The 20,889-nt window shown below is 43.5% G+C and overlaps 1 protein-coding gene across 3 annotated transcripts in view; it reads left to right on the top strand.

Moving 5' to 3' along the window:
* Positions 1–263: 263 nt before the first annotated feature.
* The window catches only part of IFT43 (intraflagellar transport 43), a 64,025-nt gene continuing 43,399 nt past the window's right edge, over positions 264–20,889 (top strand). For 2 of the 3 annotated variants that reach the window (XM_084841880.1, XM_084841886.1), the window contains exons 1-3: positions 264–327; positions 1,528–1,611; positions 15,507–15,574. In XM_084841880.1, coding sequence (XP_084698006.1) covers positions 286–327; positions 1,528–1,611; positions 15,507–15,574 — 194 coding nt within the window. In that variant the 5' untranslated portion in view covers positions 264–285. Of the gene's footprint in view, positions 328–976; positions 1,037–1,527; positions 1,612–15,506; positions 15,575–20,889 lie in introns of those variants that run through there. The other variant, XM_084841892.1, reaches the window with a different exon arrangement.

The raw sequence follows: 20,889 nt of genomic DNA, 5'->3' as shown, positions 1-20,889 counted from the left end.
ATGAAATAAGGCTGCCAGGTTAGAGGACCATCGTTCTGCTCCTTGGGCGAAGAGGAGCCCGGAAAGAGGGCGACGGGCTGGCTAGGAAGGTGCCGCCCCGCCTTTTCTCTTCCTCCCTCAAGCCACCCGGACTGGCGTCCCAGTGGGACCGCGGGCTGCGGCCCCTTTAAGGGAACTCCGCGGTTGCTAAGGACGCCTGAAGGGGCGGGCCTTTCTCCCGGAAGTGAGCGGCGGCGGCTCCCCCCTCGCGCGCGCGCGCGCGCACGCGCACACCGGGCCTCAAGGATGGAGGACGAATTGGAGTTGGACGAGGAGGTCTGCAAGGGGGTAAGAACAACCGAAGGACGCGGCTCGGGTTGCCATGGCGACAGAGGGGCCTCCCCGCTTCCTTCTCTTGACCTCCGCCGCAGGACTGCGTTCAGGGCCAGGCTCTTGGCTGAAGCCGACGTCCCCACCGCAGGCCCGGATCTCCGGGGAGGCGAGCGAGCCCGCGCGCCCGTTTTGTTATAGTCTCGGTAGCCCCGCTGAGGCTCCGTCGCGCGCTTGCCGGTGTTGCTTAGAGGTGCAATCCTATGCATGTTTAGACAGGGAAAAAAAAAATAAAAAATCCCACAACTCCCAGCGTTCCCCAGATAGCGGTGGCTGGGGAATGCTGGGAGGTGTAAAGCTTCTTTTTCCTGTCTAAACATGGATAGGATTGCGACCTAAAAGCTTTAAATGTCAAAGCAAACTTGCTGCAGGAAACAGCCCAGGCAGAAAGTAAGGAGGAAGGTATAGCAGGCGGAGGTTAGGGTGGAAATCATGTACTTTAGTTGTACAGTTGGCATCCATGAACTGGGAATTTTAAGCAGTCGTGACAACGGTTAACTTAGCACCCATTGTTCCTATTGTATCACTTTGGCCCCTCACACTTATGCCAGCTTCCCTCCCTCTCGTCCACAGAATACAAGAAGGAGGTCAAGAAAAAGCAGCTTTACAGCGCAGTTCTAAGCATGTTAACTGAGAAGTAAGCCCTACTTACTAGGGCTTACCAGTGGTGCGTACTCCCTAACATGTGTGTTTAGGATTGCAGTCTTGGTTCAAAGGGACTGTATTCTTCAACTTTGGGTGTATACTGCAGGGCTGATAACCTGCCAAGCCAAACACAGCCCACCAGCCATATTCATTCTAAGGCTTCCCACCATTCCTTTTTTCTTACCTTGCCCTTTTTCTGTCCCTCCCTTATAGCTCCTGCTGCTGATAACTTTCCTTGATAAATCATCCATCGTCCCATTCCCCCCCCCCCATGCCCACATGCTCTACTTCTTTCTTCCTTTATTGCCCTCTTATTGAATAATTCCAGGGATTAAGGTAAGGCTCTCTTAAACTCTACAGCACATGTTTAAACTTGAGTTCATTATTCCCTTCTGTAAAGTTTCTTCAGGAGCCACCATGCATGAAATGCCCCAGAGACTTATATAGACTGCTAGCCATGTCCAATACTGATACTGGCCTCTTGAATAATTGCACTCTTCATCCTCCATGTAGGTAGTAAAGATGGGTCGACGAGCTCATCAGGATTACTTCCAAGAGGAAAATCATCTTAGCCAGTCCAGCTCTCCAGCTGCACAGGTAGGTGCAATTAGCTTGGCCAGTGTTGCTTGTGGCCTGGGGTTAAATTTCTTGATAAAGGGAGCAGGCTGAATTTTCATCCAGGGTAAAATTCTAAAGCCTGAGTGACATTGAAGATCCTAACTGTGAGTGAGACTTGCTCATTCTATTGCTCTTGTGAATTCCTGGCTGCAGTTTTAACTTCCCTCAATATGCTATATTTGTATAAATGTGCTAACAGAAGGTCTGTGGAGAAGCTGGAAAATACGGTCACTTAGGGTAAATATAGATGGCCATTTATGAAGTGGTAATTTACTGTAGGATGCATGCAACCAGCTGATAAGCAGGTCATTAGTATCATAATGCCAAGTGAAACTCTGCTGCTTCACCAAAGCTGATATGTCATAAAATTCACATGGTGTTGATGTGTCATGAAATTCTCATCACTGGCAAGATGTAATAGTGACTGGGTTGTTGGATGATCATATGCACTCTGTGGCAAGTTACTTTGTGGTAAATGCTCACCCGCATTAACTCATATCTTCTAGAACTCATCCTTAGCTTTCATATGCCTCTTCCATATAATTTTTTTCCCATACCATTCCTGATTTTACCATGTTGTGAACCAAGACTGCAATCTCAAACACATTTACTAGAGCATATGTGGGTAACCCATGGGCCACATGTGGCCCTCGGCCACTCTATGTGACCCACGGAGCCCTGGAGTGCTGCACCCACTTCTCCCTGCTGCCCAGCTGATCAGCCATCAGCTGGGTAGTGGGAAACAGATCACTGGTGGCAGGGGAGGAGAGGCTTGGTTTGATTTCTATCGCTAATCATAGGAAATGTGGATCATCCCTGTCGCATTGTGGAACACAGCCTAAACACTATCAAAAGAGACCAGGGCCCCAGATTCGTTTATGCTGCCTCTATACTTCAGGACAGTGAAAAGAAAGTAGTTCTTCACCCAATGCATAGGAATTCATTGCCATAGTATATAGTGATAGCCAGAACTTCAATGATTTTCTGAAAGGACAATGTTAGTGAATTAGAAGAAAACAAAATGGCATGATTTTGTGCATTTCCAGATTTACAGAATGTTGGTGGCCGTTGAACTGAGAAAGAGACAGAGAGTCTAAGGGAGCAATCCTGTCTATGTTTAGACAGAGAAAAGGCCTACAATTCCCAGCATGCCCCAGCCAGGATGATGTAGTCCTTTTCTCTGTCTAAACATGCTTAGGATTGCGTTCTAAAGGAACTAGAAAGCAGGCATACTGTGTGAGTCTATCAGTTAAGTCTATGGTTGAGAGCAGTTGAGATATCACTTGTTAGGGTGTCAGTTGAAAACAAAAACAAAACAAAGAAAATAGAGGGTGGGGAGAAAGAGAGGGAATTGGCCTGCTGAAGTCCCTGACAGCTTGTACTAAGTATCTTGGAGGAGGGGTGCTATAGATGCTTCAGAAAGAGAGGCAGGGAAAAAGGACATTTCTCCCTTTGTCACTCCCCAGAAATATGTGCCCCCTCACTGTATAGCTGTAAAATGCTCAAGTTTGGCACCGGCAGTCTTCTAGTTCTTTGTAGCACAGCAGAGAGAGGCCAGAGGCGGGGCGTGGGACAGAAAAAGGTGTCCTCCACTTCTGAAACTCCCCTGCCCCAAATCATAAGCAATACCGCTAGGCTGTTTGGAGCACTGAAGAGGAGCACTCCTCTTCGCAGACATAACTAGTAATAATGAGAGAATCAGCAGGGTGATCCCCTTGTCGTTTCCCCCTTTGGGAGTTACACTAGGGATTGTTGTTTCCGAGAAATTCCCCCACAAATGTTTATGGCTAGCCTAGGTCTCCAATGATGGCCTTTCTTTTTAGGAGATGATCCTTTAAACTTATTGACTAAATCATCACACCCATACTTATCTCTCTCAGTTTGAAATCAGTGAGATTTAAAAATACCTTAATTTTGACTGGATTACGCCCATTGTTTTCATTGCTCAGATATTATTTTTACAACCTGTTTGATTAGTTCTACTTACAATCCCTTGTGTCATGCAAAGTCAAGGGTTCTTAAGCTGTGGTCCCCCGAGCCCTTGCTGAAAGTGCTGTCCAATTACGTGGTCTTGACTCCCAGCTGCTAAATCTCATGAAAATAAATGAAAAATACTCTTCTGTTTGGATTTGAGCATTTGTTGCTGCAGTTGCTAGAGGGATTTTCTGTGATGACAACAGGGAGGGGAGGTGTCCATGAGGCAAGATTTTCTGTTGCAATGTGAACCTCTTCTATTCAAGAGCTGACCTCCACCCTTCATGTGTTACCCGTGGCTGTAAAAGCTTGTGCACTTTCTGTATGCAATTGCTTGCTGCTTAGCCAAACTGAAATACTTGTTATCTTTCGTCATTTCTCCTCCTTGGCCCTTCCCAAATCCCTGGTCACTCTTGTGCTCTTTCTCTGAACTCCTTTTGGGCCACATGCTTGGATCCAAGTTCTTCTGTATTTGGTATATATTTCTCTTCTGTGGAGGCAAATGTAGCTTCTGGCTGAATGAATCCTTGTGAACAGCAACCTCTCTGCTGCAGATTAGACTTCGTAGTTTGTGACATCCTGCACCTCAGCCATTTGCTTGCTATAGAACTTGGCATGTATCCTCTGGTAGTGTGTTTGGCTCTTGGGTGGCTGTGGCCTAAATACAATGTACCGTTAGCAGAAGAAGTTGCTGTGTTAGTGGAGCTCTGCTGCCTTTTCCTGTTGGGCAAGTAGTTGTTCCAGCAGACCACTTCATAAACCTAAGATCTACAAGCAGTTGTGCAAACAGAACTTTGGTTGGATTCTCCTCTTGCACATAGTTCGAAATTTAGTTTCTGCTAGTGCAATGTCATTTGTGCTTGTAGAATGACACCATTTGATACCACCCTGTGTATTTCCTAACTATCTCCTATATCTGGGACAGTGCTGGTTGCCTCATAAAGATGGGCAGTTAAGCTACAAAAGGGATAATGAAGGGATGACCATAACCAACAACTGGGTTTTAGTGTGTGAGGAGCAAAACCTGATAGATGGGCTGCAAGAATGTGACTATGGCATAGGAGCCAGGAGATCTGCAGAGTTTTTCAGACCGTGGAAACAAAGAATTTCAAGTTTATGGTGTTCACTGCAAGTACATAAGGAATCCATTCAAATCAGTGAATCTGCTTGAATATGACCTTCCTGAATAAGCCTCTGCAACTTGAAACTAAGCAAACCTGTTTCCTAATCCCAGTTCTTTGCTCTGTACTTCGTTTCCTTGGCCTCCAGTCTATCTGTGACTGCTCTCCAAGGTTTGAAAGCTGACCTGCAGCAAATGCTGCAGGCTACCAGTTGTGAAGATCAGACTGATCTGTATGGCTGGCTGCCCAAATATATTCCTTTTGGCTATTATCACATGTGCCAATTGTTTGCTCTGAAAAGCTCTGAAATATTTGTGTCCAAAAGGTGTCATTTGAAAACCCATGCTGTCTAAGTATTATTTATGTGGCTTCTGTTATCAAACGGTGCTCATTGGCCATAAGCAGTCAAATTCTAAGGTCTCCCAAATCTCTTTTGACGCTTAGTAGCGTATGCAAAAGCTGCATAGGCTATCTATGATATCAGAGCACCTAAGCCATTGGCACGCAGAGGGACTGTGAGATGACACCTAGGTCTGTCAAGCCCAACTGTGACAGTAGAGAAGATCAGCTCCTTGCTGCCAGACAACGCTCCTGGACCCTGGGCTGGGAACATGTTAGTTTAGACTGGAACAAGCCAGTGTGTGCCAAGGTATTTCCAGGCCGGCTCTGGGTCTTGCTCTAAGGGGTCTGCTGTGCACAGCGGTGCTTTTTCCTTTTTCACACATCCTGCAAAATGATAGTTAAGGCACCAGCATGAGCAGCAGCAAGACTTGGGCTTGCACTCCCCTCCCCCCACTTCCCCCTGTGTAGCTGGAAGGAAGACTTCTGAAGGTTTCACTTCCACTTTTGCTTAACTGTGGTTTGTTGTTTTGTCTGAACAGACAGACTGGGATTAATGTCCCCTTCCCCATGGTCCCTGGAGGCTCACAGCCTCACAGGGGAAGCTAGTAGCAAGATCAAAGCAGGAAGAAAGTAGGACATTGGCCAGCTCCAAGTGGACCCTGCTAGCTTGAAATCTCTCCTAGTAGGACAATAGGAGGATGTTGTCTCAGCAGGTAGCTAAAGCCAACTGAAGGCTTATGTAGATGGATAAGACCTGTAGTGTGGTCAGTTCTGCCCTTCCTGGAAGAGCTGACTGGATTGTTAAAGGGCCCTTGCCTGATTTTGTAGCCTGAGGCTTCTGCGAGGTTGGGGAGAGGGAGGTTGTGCCAAGACTCATCGTCTGAGACAAAAGATGAGGGCAGGGCTGTGTCCTCTGGCTGTGAGGGCTCTGAATAAGGCCCTCACTGCTGTGCCCCCAAGGAGGTAGCCTGTGCCTCATCTTCATCAGAATCCTCTGCTGCACGCTGGAAGGCCCAAGGGCGGGGGGGGGGCAGGGGTCATGACATTAACATTAACTGTGGTTTGTTTGGAACCATGCAGACTTTAAAACATGGTATAGATAAGAAAGTAAGAATGTGTGAAGCAATTGTTACTGGGCTAATATGCTGCTAAATTGTTGCATTCCTTGATATATCATGGAATAAAGTGGTATTCTTGGTATCTCTGGCTTGCCATGGTGGGAACTGTCCACCCTCTGCAGTGCTACAGTTAAGTTGCTATTCCACCTGCTCTCAGCTTGGTGCAAACCTGCTATACACTGTGCTTGTGGACAGCAAGTCACCAGGAGCAATTCATTATGCAGTTGTAGCACATAAGACTCGAATGTGGAGGGATATCATACAAAGCAAGCTACCTTTGTTACCATATGACATTGCAGCTCACTATCCAGATTGTTGTAGTTCACCCATGCAGTGCACTGAGCCAGTCATACAGATTAGCCTCATGGGAACATCTTCAGTACTAAATTACCTTTCACACCTACTCAACAGACCTTGGACTGAAATATACTATTGTACCTTACTCGTAATTGACTTTGACTGGTGGGAGAAATCCACCTTCATCAGAGGAGGGTGCGGGCACAGGCGAGCACTGCCTGTTTCACTCAAATCCCAGTGGGATGGATCAGTGTTTCTCCTCCTGAAGCCACCCAGTTGCCTGCAGAAGTGTTGGACTTCCAGCTGTTCCCTTGGTATACAGCCAAATTCTCCAATAGGAATCTGAAAAATGTAGCTGAACTCATGTTCCCTAATTAGGCCAGCTTGGTTAGAATGAGCTCTGGCCTCACTCAGCCTGGACCTCCCTAAGGCCTTTTCTTCAGCCCCTAGAACCCTGAATAGCTGCCTAGTTATTTTCAGCTTGCTGGGGTTATCTCCTGATCCTTAATAATATTTTTCATCATTCTCACCAAAATAACTCTCTTAAGCATCTGTATTTCCCAGCCCTTTTCATTTTAGTTTTCACTCTTAGTTTTCACTGATGATCGCTGAGTGTTGAACGTGAACCCATGGGAAAGAGTTACATTAAATTATATTTCTACACATTGACTTCATTCCTTGAATACTTTCCAACCTGAGCCCACCAAAGGAAAAGGGAGAGAGCCATTGCCCAGGCACTGTTATTCCACACATCTACTGCCCTGAGGACACTGTAGAGATACACTGTAGTATGGTCCTGCGATAATGGCCTTGGGATTTAGTCCTCTGGGAAGATAAAATTGCAGCTTACAGTCAGGAGTTAGGCAGTCAAGCCAGACAGTCAAACCACCTACAAGAGGAAGCATTTTAAATTTAAAATTGTTAAAACTGAGGTATTTCAAGTCAGGCAGGGTCAGGTTGCAAGAGACTCGAGGGCAATATTCAGTATAAAAATACTTCTGTTTTTGGCTGAACAGGCTTCCTGCCTTTTACCAGCTTTGACTTATACGCCAGCTACAGCCTCTCCTGAACAGGGATAACTTGGCCATGGTGGTACAGGTGCTAGTAACCTCAAGACTGGATTACTGTGATGCACTCTATGTGGGGCTGCCTTTATGGCTGGTCTGGAAGCTGGACCTAGTGCAGAACGCAGCAGCTTGGCTGTTGTCAGGAGCTGCCCCTGTTCAGCAACTTCTTTTCTGAGGGAACTGCACTGGCTGCCTATTTGCTACTGGGCCAGGTGTAAGGTTTTGCTACTAGTTTGTAAAGCCCTAAAAACTTAGGACCAAGGTACCTGGGAGAGCACCTTCTCCCTTATTAACCCACCTGGTCATTGAGGTCATCAGATGGGATGCTCCTGGTGGTTCTGCATGGGCTTATGGCCTGATTGGAGTCCACCTGAAGTAGAGCCTTCAGTGTGGTGGCCCCCTTTCTGTGGAACTCCCTGCCTCTGAAGTTCAGGAAAGCAGAAACATTGTGTTGTTTTTGTTGCCTGCTGAAGACATCTTTATTTCAAAAAGTCTTCCTTGATTGACTAGCCACGGTTTTTAGTCTATTTTTTAAAACATTTAATATGTTGTTTTATTCTTTATATGTTTTAATATGGTGTTTTCATTCTTTTTATCTTTGATTGATCACCGTTCTGGAATCTGTTTAGATGTGAAGTGGAATATAAATGTTGGAAGTAAATAAATAAATAAATAAATGATCAGCGCATGGGATCCATGCGGATTCCTGTACAGAAATGGCTTCCTTTGGAGTTGGGGGAATGGTATGATGTAATGCTGTCTTCATTTTGGCATAATAATTGAGTCTTGCTCAGTCCCAGTTCCAGCGAGGGAATTTGCTGCACTTCCCTTCACCTCCAGTCTTGCAATCTCTTCCCGGGAGCCCATTATCTCCTGACTTCTTGTCTCTTCCCCGACATCTTCTTTTTTCATTTTCTCCCCTTCTGTTCTGGTTTCTTCCTCTGCTTTCAGTAGCTCAAATCTTTCCCATCCCCCCCCCCCAGCCACTTTTGATCCTACTTCTCCTTCCAGCGATTACTCTGTATCTCCCTTTCATCACCAAATGTTTCAAGCCTGTAGTCTATAACTGTTCTTCACTTTTATCCTCTGAGCTCTCTTCTTGACCAATGTATTTTTTGCCCATTCCTCTTTTCTGAAACTGCTCTCAAAAAAGTCTCTAATGACCTTCTGCCAAAATCTAATGGTCTTTTATTGACTTGTCTACTGTGTTCAACACTCATCATACCATATATTCTCCCAAATGCTCCTCGTCTGTACGCTTGGAAGATTCTGTCCACTTCTAATTCTTTCTCTCTGACCACTCCTCTGTCTCATTCAGTGATGGCAACACTTGCAGTTTGACCTTATGCATGCTTACGTGGAAGTGAACCCACTGAATTCTATGGGAGTTATTCCCTGGGTAAAGTGTGCATAAGTTTGCACCTTTTGTCTCATACTGGGTTTGAGACTAGATCTCTCTCTCTGTATGTACACATACACACACTCGCACACGTTCTTCTTCATGCTCATGGCCTCTACTGTCACCTTCAGGCTGATGTCTATTAGATCTACCTTTCCACCCATAGCAACTCATCTTCTAGTGGACTCTATAAACCATTTGAAAAACAAAACAGGATTTCCCCTTAGACCAACAGTCGTTAGTCCTAATTCAGTAACACAATATCCTGTCTCCACATGATGAGGGGAAGGGGAAAGGCCCTGGAATAGTCTGGATAGCCTTGCCATATTGGTTAAAACAGACTGCTGCACAGTTGGGGAAAGGGGAGTGATCAGACTTCAGTAAGCCAAATTTCCAAATCTAAACCCTTTCCTGGTAGGCTTTCATGAGAGTCAGTATAAAACCTGGCAAGGCTCAGGAAGAAAGCTATTGTCTCCTTTGATTTGCAATTTGGTTAGGCTGCTAGTTGTCTCTAATTTACATGTAGATGTTGCCAGTTCCTGAAGGGTGCAAAAGTGGAATTGCTTGACTTGTGGAAACAAGTGATACCATACAAAGAAGTATACTAGAGAGGCCCAACCTAAAGTTCACAGCCTAAGCGTAGCATCATACTGAACTTTGCCATTTCCTTCCATTGCATTCCTCTATCATCTCTTTCTGTCAGTGAAATAATCTTACAACATGAGTAATGTAAAAAAAAGCTTGCAAGGCTGTTTGCATGGTGGGCTGTAGGCTATGTCAGGAGTAGCATATAGTGGTGTGTGTACTGGTGAAGTACCACCTTGACTGGACTGTGGGCTGTTGTAACCATCTGGGTTTTGTAATGATCTCCATTTCTATTTTAGTAAGGAGCAGGTTGGGAATGTTGCCTCAGGATGACTTATATTGTGGTGTATCTATGCAGAAACTACTTGTGGCAATAGGAAAGTGATGTCGTTAGAAATCTCTGTATGATTTTTAAAAAAAGAATACAGTAAGTAGTAGGTTGTGCACACACGTAACACATGTGTGAGATTATATGAGATGGCTTAGTGTATGTTGGAGAGTTCAGTATAGGGTGACAAAATATGTATAGGGGCTTGTTGTATGTCCACACTTACGCCCATATGTGGTGTGTGTTCCTGAAACATCCCAGTTCAAAATGCTCCTTTTTTGGCACTATAGCCTCTTGGGTTTGGCATCTTAAGAATCTGGAGGAATCATTTAAAGATCAGGAAAGTCCATTCACTGCAGCCCCTGAAGGCTTCACATTTTGTGACATAGTCATTCCAGTCCACTGAGCTCTGTCGCTTGCGGATGAGCCCATATAAGGAAGCTATTTCCTGCATTCTGAGCTCTCTGTCCCTCTGCCCTTCTGCACCCCCTTTGCTGAAGAAAGCTGGTATTTTGAAACTGCAGCACTCAACTCATTCCTTCTCCCTGTTTATTTTTGGAGAGTGACTATTTTTGCTCCTCTTAGGGAGCTATGTTGGGTCATGCCCCCTCCTTCCAGCAGGCAGCAGCCCCCAATGACAAGCATTGTCCATTTCCCATACTCACAAATATTGCATCAAGAAGCAAATTGTTTCTTCACCTGTAGGAGTCGCTGGGCTTTCAGGGGACCCTCCGGATCCATTCCACCCTCTTGCTGTTTTCTGGAGGCATCTAGAATGTTCTTTCTTTCTTTCTTTCTTTCTTTCTTTCTTTCTTTCTTTCTACTGTGAAAGGGCTCTGAAGAGACGTAAAGAAGAGTTTATACCTTTGCAAATGTTGTCAGAGCTCTTGTCAGCCAATGCAAACATGTATTAAGAACATGCAGTAATCCTTGTAGGACTCTGTCATTTTGGTCTGCAGGTGGCGTGGGAGATTATATGAGAAAATGTTAAGAAAATAAGAAGACCACTGCTGAATCAGTCCGAGGCCCATCTAGTCCAGCATTCTGACTCCAGTGGTAGCCAACTAGCCAAATGTTGGTGAGAAGTCCACAGGCAGGGCCTGAAGACAACAGCTGACCATTTGAGAGTCAGCTCTCTCAGTATTGAAGTTCCATTTAGCCATTGTGGCTAATAGCTGATGATTTGTCTAATCCCCTTTTAAAACTACCTAAACCAGTGGCCATCGCTACATCTCGTGGTGGCGAATTCCACAAGGCGATTATGCATTGTGCACAGAAGTATTTTCTCTTGTCTGACCCTGAACCTACTGCCAACTAGTTTCATTGGTGATTTTGAGTTCCAGAATTATGAGAGAGGGAGAAGAAACGCCCTCTCCTTTTTCTCCACACCTTTCATAACTTTCAAAAATTTGATCAGTTCCCTCCCATAGTTGTTCTTTTTCTCTAAACTCCTCATAAGAGAAGTGCTCCAATGACTTGATCACTTTGGTTACCCTTTTCTGTTTCTTTTTCAGCTTCATGATATCTTTTTGAGATGGGGCAGTCAGAATTGATCTAGCTTCACCCAGCCAAACCATCCAGAGGCCTTCACTGCTTTCCAGCCAGCACCCAGCAGCACCCAGAGGATGCAGATCGGTCCTGCTGCAGCTGGGAAAGGCGAGCTGCCATGTCTGACCTCTGGATCCTGGTGACACCAGTATTTCTGGCTCACTCAGGGCCCCCAGTGGCTCTTGTTCTGGAGTGGGCAACTTTTAGCTTTCCAGGTGTTTTGGCCTACAGCTCCCATCAGCCCTAGCCAACATAGCTAATGGTGAGAAATGATGGGAGTTGTAGGCCAAACATCTGGAGGGTTACATCTTGCTCACCCATGTGTAGCTGAAGGGCCTGAGGGCCTGCATTATCCTAAAAGAGGCCCACCCACACATCTCCCCTTATGAATCTGCTTGCTCTTTGAGATTATCTGGTGCATGTTCCACTGCCTGCAGAAGTGCAGCTAATGGGATGCAAGAGCATGCCTTTTCTTTTGTGCTGTGAAGTATGTGGAACTCCCTGCCATGGAAGGTTTAATGAACCCCACTTTGCCAGTGTTCCATCACCACTTGACAACATTTATTTTTCTAGCAAGCCTTAATCTGCTGCATAGGGTTCCCCCCTTTGTTTTACTTCTAGATCTAGTTTACTTTTAGCTTTGTTTTTAAGCTTTGTTTTTACTGCTGCTTCTGTATATTGATTTATGTTGTATATTTTGGAATGATGGCATTATTATGTAAGCCACCTTGGGCAGCTCCATTTTGGAGGTGGAAAGATGGGGTACCAATACCTAAATACATGAACTATGCACAATATTCCAAATGTAGCTGTACCATAACTTTATAGAAAAGCATCACAAAACTGACTATTTTATATTCAGTCACTTTCCTAATAATCCCTAACATGAAATGTGCCTCTCTTTCTGCTACTGAACTGATACTTCATCACAAACCCAGTAGTTAGATTTGCCTCTTTTTTTTGTCTCAATGTGTGTCTTGTACAAACGCGCCTCCATGCACGTGGAAAGCTAGCCTTTTGGACAAATGCATCGGTATTAGCTAAATGGAACCACTGTTCACAGAAGCAATATACCTTTGACTACCAGATTTTAGAGACAAATGGGAAAGGATATCACTTCTGTGCTCTATGTGAGAGTGCCCACAGCAGCTGGGTTGCCATGATTGAAAACAAATGCTGGACTAGATGGACCTTTCTTTGGTCTTGCAAGGCAATTCTTACATTCTTGAGATATTTTCCCACAAACACAGAAGCTTAGTAGATTATAATTGGCAAGGGAGTTTCTTTCAACTCCTACAATTCTAGCTGGTAGGTCTCCTGTCCAACGTGGTATTAAATGTGCAGGTAGACTTGAGCATTAAGATTGGGAACCCAAAACCAAACTGGGATACTGGCTAGATTGGTGCATCATTGTTGTAACTTATATGCTTATGCCTGCTCTGCAAGCATGCGTTCCTCTTGGGTTTCACAAAGCCACTGTAATGCAACACTTAATGAGGCTTTCAGAATCACATCAGTCACAAAAAGCTGTTTCTTAAACACAGGAGAACCATTCTCGTGAGTAAACCTACATGGCCTAACCAGGAGAGTCTAAATCTGTTGGTTTGGGTGGAACTAAAAGAAAAAAAAGCTTCCATCACTAGAAATAGTCTTCATATCCAAGCCATTATTGACAATGAGATTCAAGTTCTAGGGAGTACATCTAACATATAGGACTCTAGTTAGTTCCTTCCCAGATCCTGTGAACTCCCATTCTGCTTAACTGAGTATGAAGTGCCTTTTAATGCAAGTCAATCTATTTAGCGTGCGGGGGGGGGGGGGGGGCTTGAATCCCCCCAAACAAAACTTGTTAAGCTTCCCAAAATGGATTTGTTTAAAAAGAAAGAAGGAAAGCTTAGTTTTAAGCTCAAAATAAAGACTATATAAAATGGTTACTTTAGTAGTATACTAGTTAGTACAATAGAGGCAAGGTATAGCAATATAAAACAGGTCTCCGAAGACTTATTACTACAATCCAAAATTGTTCAGTGGCTAAAAGTGAAATTGACCACATGGTAGTCCTACAGTTATCCCAGCTGCAGGAAATATGATTCCCAGTTAGATATAACTCAGTGAGGCCCAAACTAAAGACTGACTTTGGCCTCACCTCCTTTATGGTAAAAGGCTTAAGCACTTCCTGGAGTGGAGGGAGGAGAACTGATTGGAGCCCTGTGTGTCACAGTGACTTCAGTAATCTTATATATATAATTCCAAATTGGGAGTTAGTTGGTCATCCCTTTTTGACTGCCTTCCCATTGACTGATTCTCATGAAACATACTTCATTGGAAAGCTCTTGATATGCAGATTCCACAAATAACAATGGTTTTCACTATAATTCAAAGTCAGGAATTTATAAAGCTTTTTTTCTTTTTTAAGAATTAGGCTATCTTCTGTAACAACATACTATGCAGTTTTATTTTTAATATCAAAACATGTCAAGTATAATTAAACATAATTAATTGCAAATTGGAGCAAAATGAAATATGAACACAAGAAAGGCTCTGTATATGTTTATAAACGCAGGCGCAGGCCAAAGTACAATAATATGCCAGTAACATACACCCTGTAAGCAAATCATGAAGGGATTAAGAGACACCTACAGTTAAAAGTAACCCAAAGTTTAGTTATCTCCAGCTGTTAAATTTAACAAAATAACATTTCAAAGTCTCTATACACCTTTAGTTAAACCTTTCATTAGATTTTATTTTTCTCCATGAACTGTGTTTGTGGGGAACCAAGTTGTTATGGTATAATACTTCTTAATTTTTATTTATTTATTTATTTAAAATGGTTTTAGGCCAGCTTTATGGGTAGAACCCTGTCTTAGGGTTTATATGGTGCTTTAGGGTATTCCACATACTTCATACGTAATACATGATGGCTGCAAATTCTATGCACTCTTATTTGAGAGCAAGCCCCATTGAACATAGTAGGACTTATTTCTAACTAAACATGTGTAGGAATGGGCTACCAGTCAATGATCTGAGGTCTAGTCAAGACATGTAGCATAGAATGAGGTGATAAAGTGCTGAGGTAGTGGAATGGGCCGCATCTGTTCAGACTGCAGGAGGGTGATCAAATTTTTGAATGCTCTGCATTAAAAGCCCTGCAAACAGAAAATGAGGAGAGCTGAGATAGAACCTTTCTCATGGCTGGGCTAGTTTTTTTTTTAATTTTTAAAGGAGCTTTTTATGTGGAGGAACGTTCAGAAATGGAACCCTCAACTGCCATGGTACAGTCCTTTGTGCTTCCCTCAATACTGCAGATGGATTGGGGACAGACACGACAACAATGGCTCATCTCCTGGTGAATTTATGTCTGGGTTTCTTAGCCACTCCCGCTATGCTCTACTAGCATTTTTCAGGATATGAGATGGGTTTGCCAAACAAGTGTTGGAGGCTTTTAAACACGTAGAATGATTTCTCAGTGGGGAGGGGAAAGAGACTAGGACACTATGCAAATCCTCAAGGGATGGTCTAATAGCCCATCAGTGATATTACTAGAAAACGGAAGAGGCTAAAAGAAGTAAGACAATAGATGGGACAGATACTGAGGACAAAGATTGGGGACAACAAGCGGTGCATGAAGTCTGCTGTTATCTCTGATGACTGATCAGCATGTGAATGGAGCAGCTCCTTCAAGTGCTGACTGAGTCCCTGGATTTGCACACCACTCATTGTCGCGATTGGGATGACAAGCAGGGTATGGAGCCAAATCCCTGCTGCTAGTCAGTAATGGAAGATAACAGCAGCGATTACCCTTAGTGTGGTGCATAGGGGAATCCTTTCCCCTAGTGGGGTGGGTTTTGGAGGAGGTGGCCTTCGTGGGCCAGTTGGGGGATCTCTACAGGCTGGATTAAGCTTGCGGGCTAGAGGTTCCTCATCCCTGCTTTAAATGAGGTTATATTGTTTTTATTAGGACTGCTGATTTTGTTATAATTGTTAGCCACCCTGGAGGTCCCATTCATGGCACAGAATGGTAGGATGCAAATTTTGATATAATATAACAATAAACTGTTTTTTCTCTCTCTCCTATTGCTTGCTGCCTTCTTTAAGCGTCCGTCATCTAAACCTCATATCCGGGAAGGAGTATGGTCTGGCTTGGCTGGCGTGAGTGCTTCCAAGTGAGTGCAATTTTGTCTAAATCTACAACTGTTTAAAGCATACTGATCATAGAGTCACCTGTTCAGTTTCCTAGAATAGCAAATATCTTCATGGTTGTTGCCTTCTAGGTTTCTTACCTGCTAGATGTATTTGCTTGGACAGTTTCCTGTGACGTCAGTTACTGCAGAAAATATATCTTTTGTGCTTGTCCCACTCCATTTCTCTTCCAGCTGGTGTAACAAGACTGGAGGAGATGAATTCATGAACCTTTTTTGGCACAGGATAAAATATCCTGGTATAGGTGTTTATGAATTGTCTCCCTTTATTTTGCAATCATTGATTTGTGCAAAGTTCACCCATACCTCTCTAGAAGGGCTTAGGATTCATCATAAGGCTCTGACAGAACAGTAGAGGCAGCAGCCAAGGATCTGTAGCAGGTCTTTGCTCCTTTGGAAAATAAATCTAAGGAATGTTGAAGGAGCTGTCAAGCTCCACCACTATCTCTGTTGAGAGCCATTCTACACATTATAATGTTAGAAATATGGCCCATGTAGCAAAAGATGAGTTCTCTACAATCTGTACAGTGCTGTGACACGATTACCTGATTTGCACATAATGTTAACCCATGGATTATTTAACCTATTTTTTCTGTTAACACTTAAAAAAAAAATTATGCAGTATATATATTGGAATATGATGAAATTCAGCCTGAAAGCAAAAACGGATTATCCAGATCTGTTAACACAATTTGTCTGTAGCCTCACCTGTCAGTGTACAAAAAAGAAAAGGGGAGGATTGAAAATGGCATGAATGATTAGATTGAATTCCCTCAATATTGGGCAGAAACCTTTTGCTGGACCAGTCTGTGCTAAATAGATTGAACTGTAGTACTGAATTATCCAACATCATGCAGCTTGTAGTGAGCCACAAGCAAAGGGAGATCAAGGTTCACTGAAGGGGTGGGGGAGGAATCCAAAACACATATGAACAGCAAAGTGAATAACACAGTCTACTTGGCCCCTCCCTGAGGTTATCATCTACCCACTCTTCACTACTTCCTGCGCATAGCTCCATCTGCAGCAGAATACGTTTAGGCTATTTAGCTTAAGCCCCAATATATATCGTTTCTGCTGCAAAGGCTGCTCTCCATCCAGCAGAGGGCACTCAAGTTCTGTTCTGAAAGCTGTGCAGATGCGTTTCATGACATCATTACCTTTTGATAAACAGACTTGCGGGAAATGGCCCGTTATGTTAGCTCATGCATTATATTTATAAGACACGAGGGGAAAAGAGCATGTGCTTGCTGAAGAGATCGCCAGGCGTCTGGCAAAGAGTACTTATTTTAGTATGTTAAGGAATTTAAACGGCATGAAAGGGGTGAGGGCAGAAAAGGTGATTCACCAAGATTCCCTTTTAAAAATACAGTAGTTCCTGCTTTTACCCTAGAGATCTTATGTATAGGGTCTGTCGCAATTGGTATTTGTTCCTTTCTGGGGTTTTCTTTTTTTAAGCTAGTGTAGAATTTTCTGCTTTGTGTTTGTTTCTCATCTCATTTATACATACACGCATACTGTCTTAGGATAAAAACGCTAACTTCGGGGAGCTATCAGTACTATTACTTATCAAGTGCAGTCCTAATGGTGTTCATCATCTAAAAAAATCTTGCATGATAGCCCCTTATTATAACTATATTACAGATGGGGAACTGAGACCCCATGAATCAATTCCGATGGTGTAACTTGAATCGAAGCCTTCAGGATTGACGTCTAGAAGTATCATGAAGGTAATTTCATTCAATCCATTGCATGCAACAGCGCCCACATATATAAACACCCCAAACAATTTAGCCAGTACTTGGACAAAATGCTTGTCCAAGTACACATTTCACTTTGCTGTGGATTGCTGTTTGTAAAATATGTATTTGGTTGTAGCGTAGGGTAGTGGCTAACACACTGAGGGCAACATCCAGCGATGGCACAGCACTAGCGCTAATGACATGCTAGCACAAACCAATGCTAGCACAACATCATTAGTGCTTGCTAGTGCAAAGGGAAAAAGCAGTGATTTTGGTAGCGCAACATTACCTCTAGCACTGCGTCATCACTGGATACTAACCTGAGCTACAAATTGGGAACAGAGAAGCTTTGGAGGCAACACATCCAAAGTGGCTTCTGTCCCACCCTGAGAACACCCCATTTCAGGGTCTCCCGCAGGCGGGAATACCACCAGAGATAGATTTACGCCTGCAGAGCTCTCCACAGATGTGGCCTTTCTGTTGGTGGAGGGGCCTGTCAGCTCTATCCGAAGCACCACCAGCCAATGGATCTGGGGGTTAGGATTGCTCTGCCCAGTGCTATTTAAATGAGAATAAGAGGAAAAGATATTTTGATGTTGATACAATCAGAGTGTGATAAAATATCATAATTGATTAATCCAGTGAGAGAATACTGGAAAAGGGTGAAAAGGAATTAACACATGACTATTTATACATTTGTCTGCAGCCCTATCAGCACAGAGAGCATTGCAAGAGAAAGAGGGAGAGTGGGATTGAAAATTAGTATGAGTAGTTACACTATCAGGCCAAAAAAGTTTGCACAAATCTGCCTATGTCAAATAGAGCTTACTGGAACACTTTATGATTATCATTATTATATTAATATCTTGCCTTTCCAAAGATAGGCTCCAGATGACCTATGATGAAATAAATCACAGTACAAATCACAACGTATAATCAATACAATAACTAAAATTCATCATTAAAATTACCATAACTAGAAAACCACAGCACAATATCCATCAACTAGAGAAAAACAACAAACCAGTTAAAGAGAAATCGGCTAAACCTTTTAAGAGGAATCCTGGATTCATGAATACTAACAACAAGGGCAACAGGCAAACCTATTTGAGGAGAATATTAAGATGCAGGGCCACAACAGAAAAAGCCCTGTCTCTAGTCATCACCTACCACAGCTCTGAAGGTGAGGGAGCCCAAGAAGGACTCCCAATGAAGATCTGAATGGACAGGTAGGTTCATATGGGATTAGCCAGTCTGACATAATCCATCCTCTAATAAACCACTGCAAAGAGTAACCAAGGTTCTCTGTGCAGGAGGAGTAGGTAAGAAAGCTGTACAACATGCAGTAGGAAAAAAGGGAAAATAAGACCTTGTTTCTTTACTCACAGGAAATAATATGGTCGGTCAACTTTCATTTTGTTAGCAACCTTGATGGAAGGTGGATGTTTTTCTTTACATTTGGTATCTGAACCCTTGTATCTGGGGCTGAAACGGAATATTTCCGAAGCAAGGAAATAGTCTTGCTTTTCTTGAGTAACCTAGACCTGGTGATTATGTAGTTATTTTGTAGGGTGTTGATGTGTGGAGAAACTTGCCTTGGAGCAGGTGATTGGGTCTGGTAACTTAGTTGGTCTGTTCTGGCACTGTGATTTAATCCTTAAGATGGGGAATAGTCAGGAAATATATTGAAGCATGCATGTTTCAGTGTATCCTGAAGCAAGAGCTGACAGGAAATGCTTTAGAAGTCTATACTTGAAGCTCTCCTCTGCAAGCTGAGTAGAAGTTAATGGGAGCTGATTTGAGCCCTTGCACTTCTCTTACTATATTTAATACAATGTTTGCAGGACAGCTTCCCAGGGGATACTGCTTCTAGAGTGCCTGGAGTTCAGAGGAGTAGTTAGAGCTTATTCTAGAGGTGACTAGGACGATGGGGTGTTTGGGGCAAGTATTAGCTCTGAAGTGAAAGAGACATCTATTTGGACTCTTCAGGTTCTGGAGCTAGCAATAGGTTGTTGAGAACTGATGGGACTGAGAAAAACCTCCAGCATGTAAGCATTTGAAGCTGGCACCTAGGAATTTTCATCCCTGGAAACTGAGCACTTAATTTGAGGGCTCTGGAGATAACTGAAAATCTGCTAATCAAAGATGGAGCTTAAATAGATTTTAATAGGGTATTTTCTGTTGATGTTCTATTTTTTATTGTTGCCCATCCCTTAACTTCAGCATGAGGTAGGCTCTGAATTCAAAATATTAATAAAAATATTATAATATTTTCTATGTACGCAGTGGTCCCAAGGGTTTTCAAAATACCAGAACAACTCCTCTCATGCAAGCAAAAGCTTTCATTGCCAAAGTAAGGGCTGGTTCATCCATGCAAACTGGATATTTATTTTTTGCAACACAGTCCCTTCAGTAACAAGGTAACATGTGGAGAAACCTCCATATGAACTGGGCTACATATGGATATACCTTGCAGCATCCACTTCCACCATTGATTGCAGTGGCATTTTTTCAGGGTGCTCAAATCCTTGAAATACCTGCTGGTGCTGGCCATTGCAAACTGCATCTATATACAGCCCAGTTCATGCAGAGGTTTCTCCATCTAATCCCCTAAATGGGAGAGAGCAAATAAGTGGCCAGGCTGAATGTGTGAACTAGCCCATAGTCTAAAGAATGGCTTCCTTGTGGCACTGCTATGGATCCTGAGTCTTAACTGTGGCTTGTTGAAAGTGTTTTTGTCTTATGCTGCCACCTGTTGCTGTCCTCACTAGGGTAGAGAGAGAGAGAAAGGGCATAAGAAGCAGAGTAACCAAGCAGAACTTGGAGGGAAGGAAAGGAAGTCTGATTAAGTTTTGTCTTGAAGTGTCTGTTTTTGGGTTTGTCCCTGCATTGATCTGCAAGGGAATGAGGCAAGTAATGGCCCCTTGGGGACCTTCAGGACTTTCTTCTCAATGTCAGCCGTCATTTTCAATCACCCTCTCCCTCCCAGCCATTAATTTTGGCCCGGGATCATGGGGACTTGTCCATCTATCACACCTAATTGACACTAAATGATCTGTCAGTTTATTGATGAACGGCAGGAGTGGAATTGTCACAATATATTTTACTTTCTAACAACTCCTCCTGACAATTTTACCTTGTCCATCTCACTCTCCTCACATAAATCTCCATTGGCCTCTCATTCCTTCTCTTGGGCTGTTCTGGTGCCAGCCGTCTCCACACCATCAGCACGCATCAAGGACATCAAGATGGCGGTAGAGCTGCAGTGTGTGGGTTTGGTTTTTTCTTTTCTTTTTTCTTTTTATAGAGTGGATGTTCCAGGAATGCTAACTGGCTCCTGTCCTCTTCTCCTTCAGTGTCATTGCTGGGGTGGTTCTCTCCTTGCCTTTTCGCAGCTCGTTGTTACACTCAGAGCCAGCAAAAAATAGTAAGACAAAAAGGACAGAGCAGAAGAATCACCTTAAGGAGCTCCTGACAGTGCAACGGTGTCTGTAGAGTAAATTTAGTGTTATGCTATTTGTTTGTTGCTTTTGCTCTTTA

The sequence above is a fragment of the Heloderma suspectum genome, chromosome 1 (assembly GCF_057233095.1).
Source record: "Heloderma suspectum isolate Gila_16-S chromosome 1, 16-S_ref, whole genome shotgun sequence".
Lineage (NCBI taxonomy): Eukaryota > Metazoa > Chordata > Lepidosauria > Squamata > Helodermatidae > Heloderma > Heloderma suspectum.
Note: the sequence above shows the minus strand (reverse complement) of the source record. Positions and strands in the feature narration are given on the sequence as shown.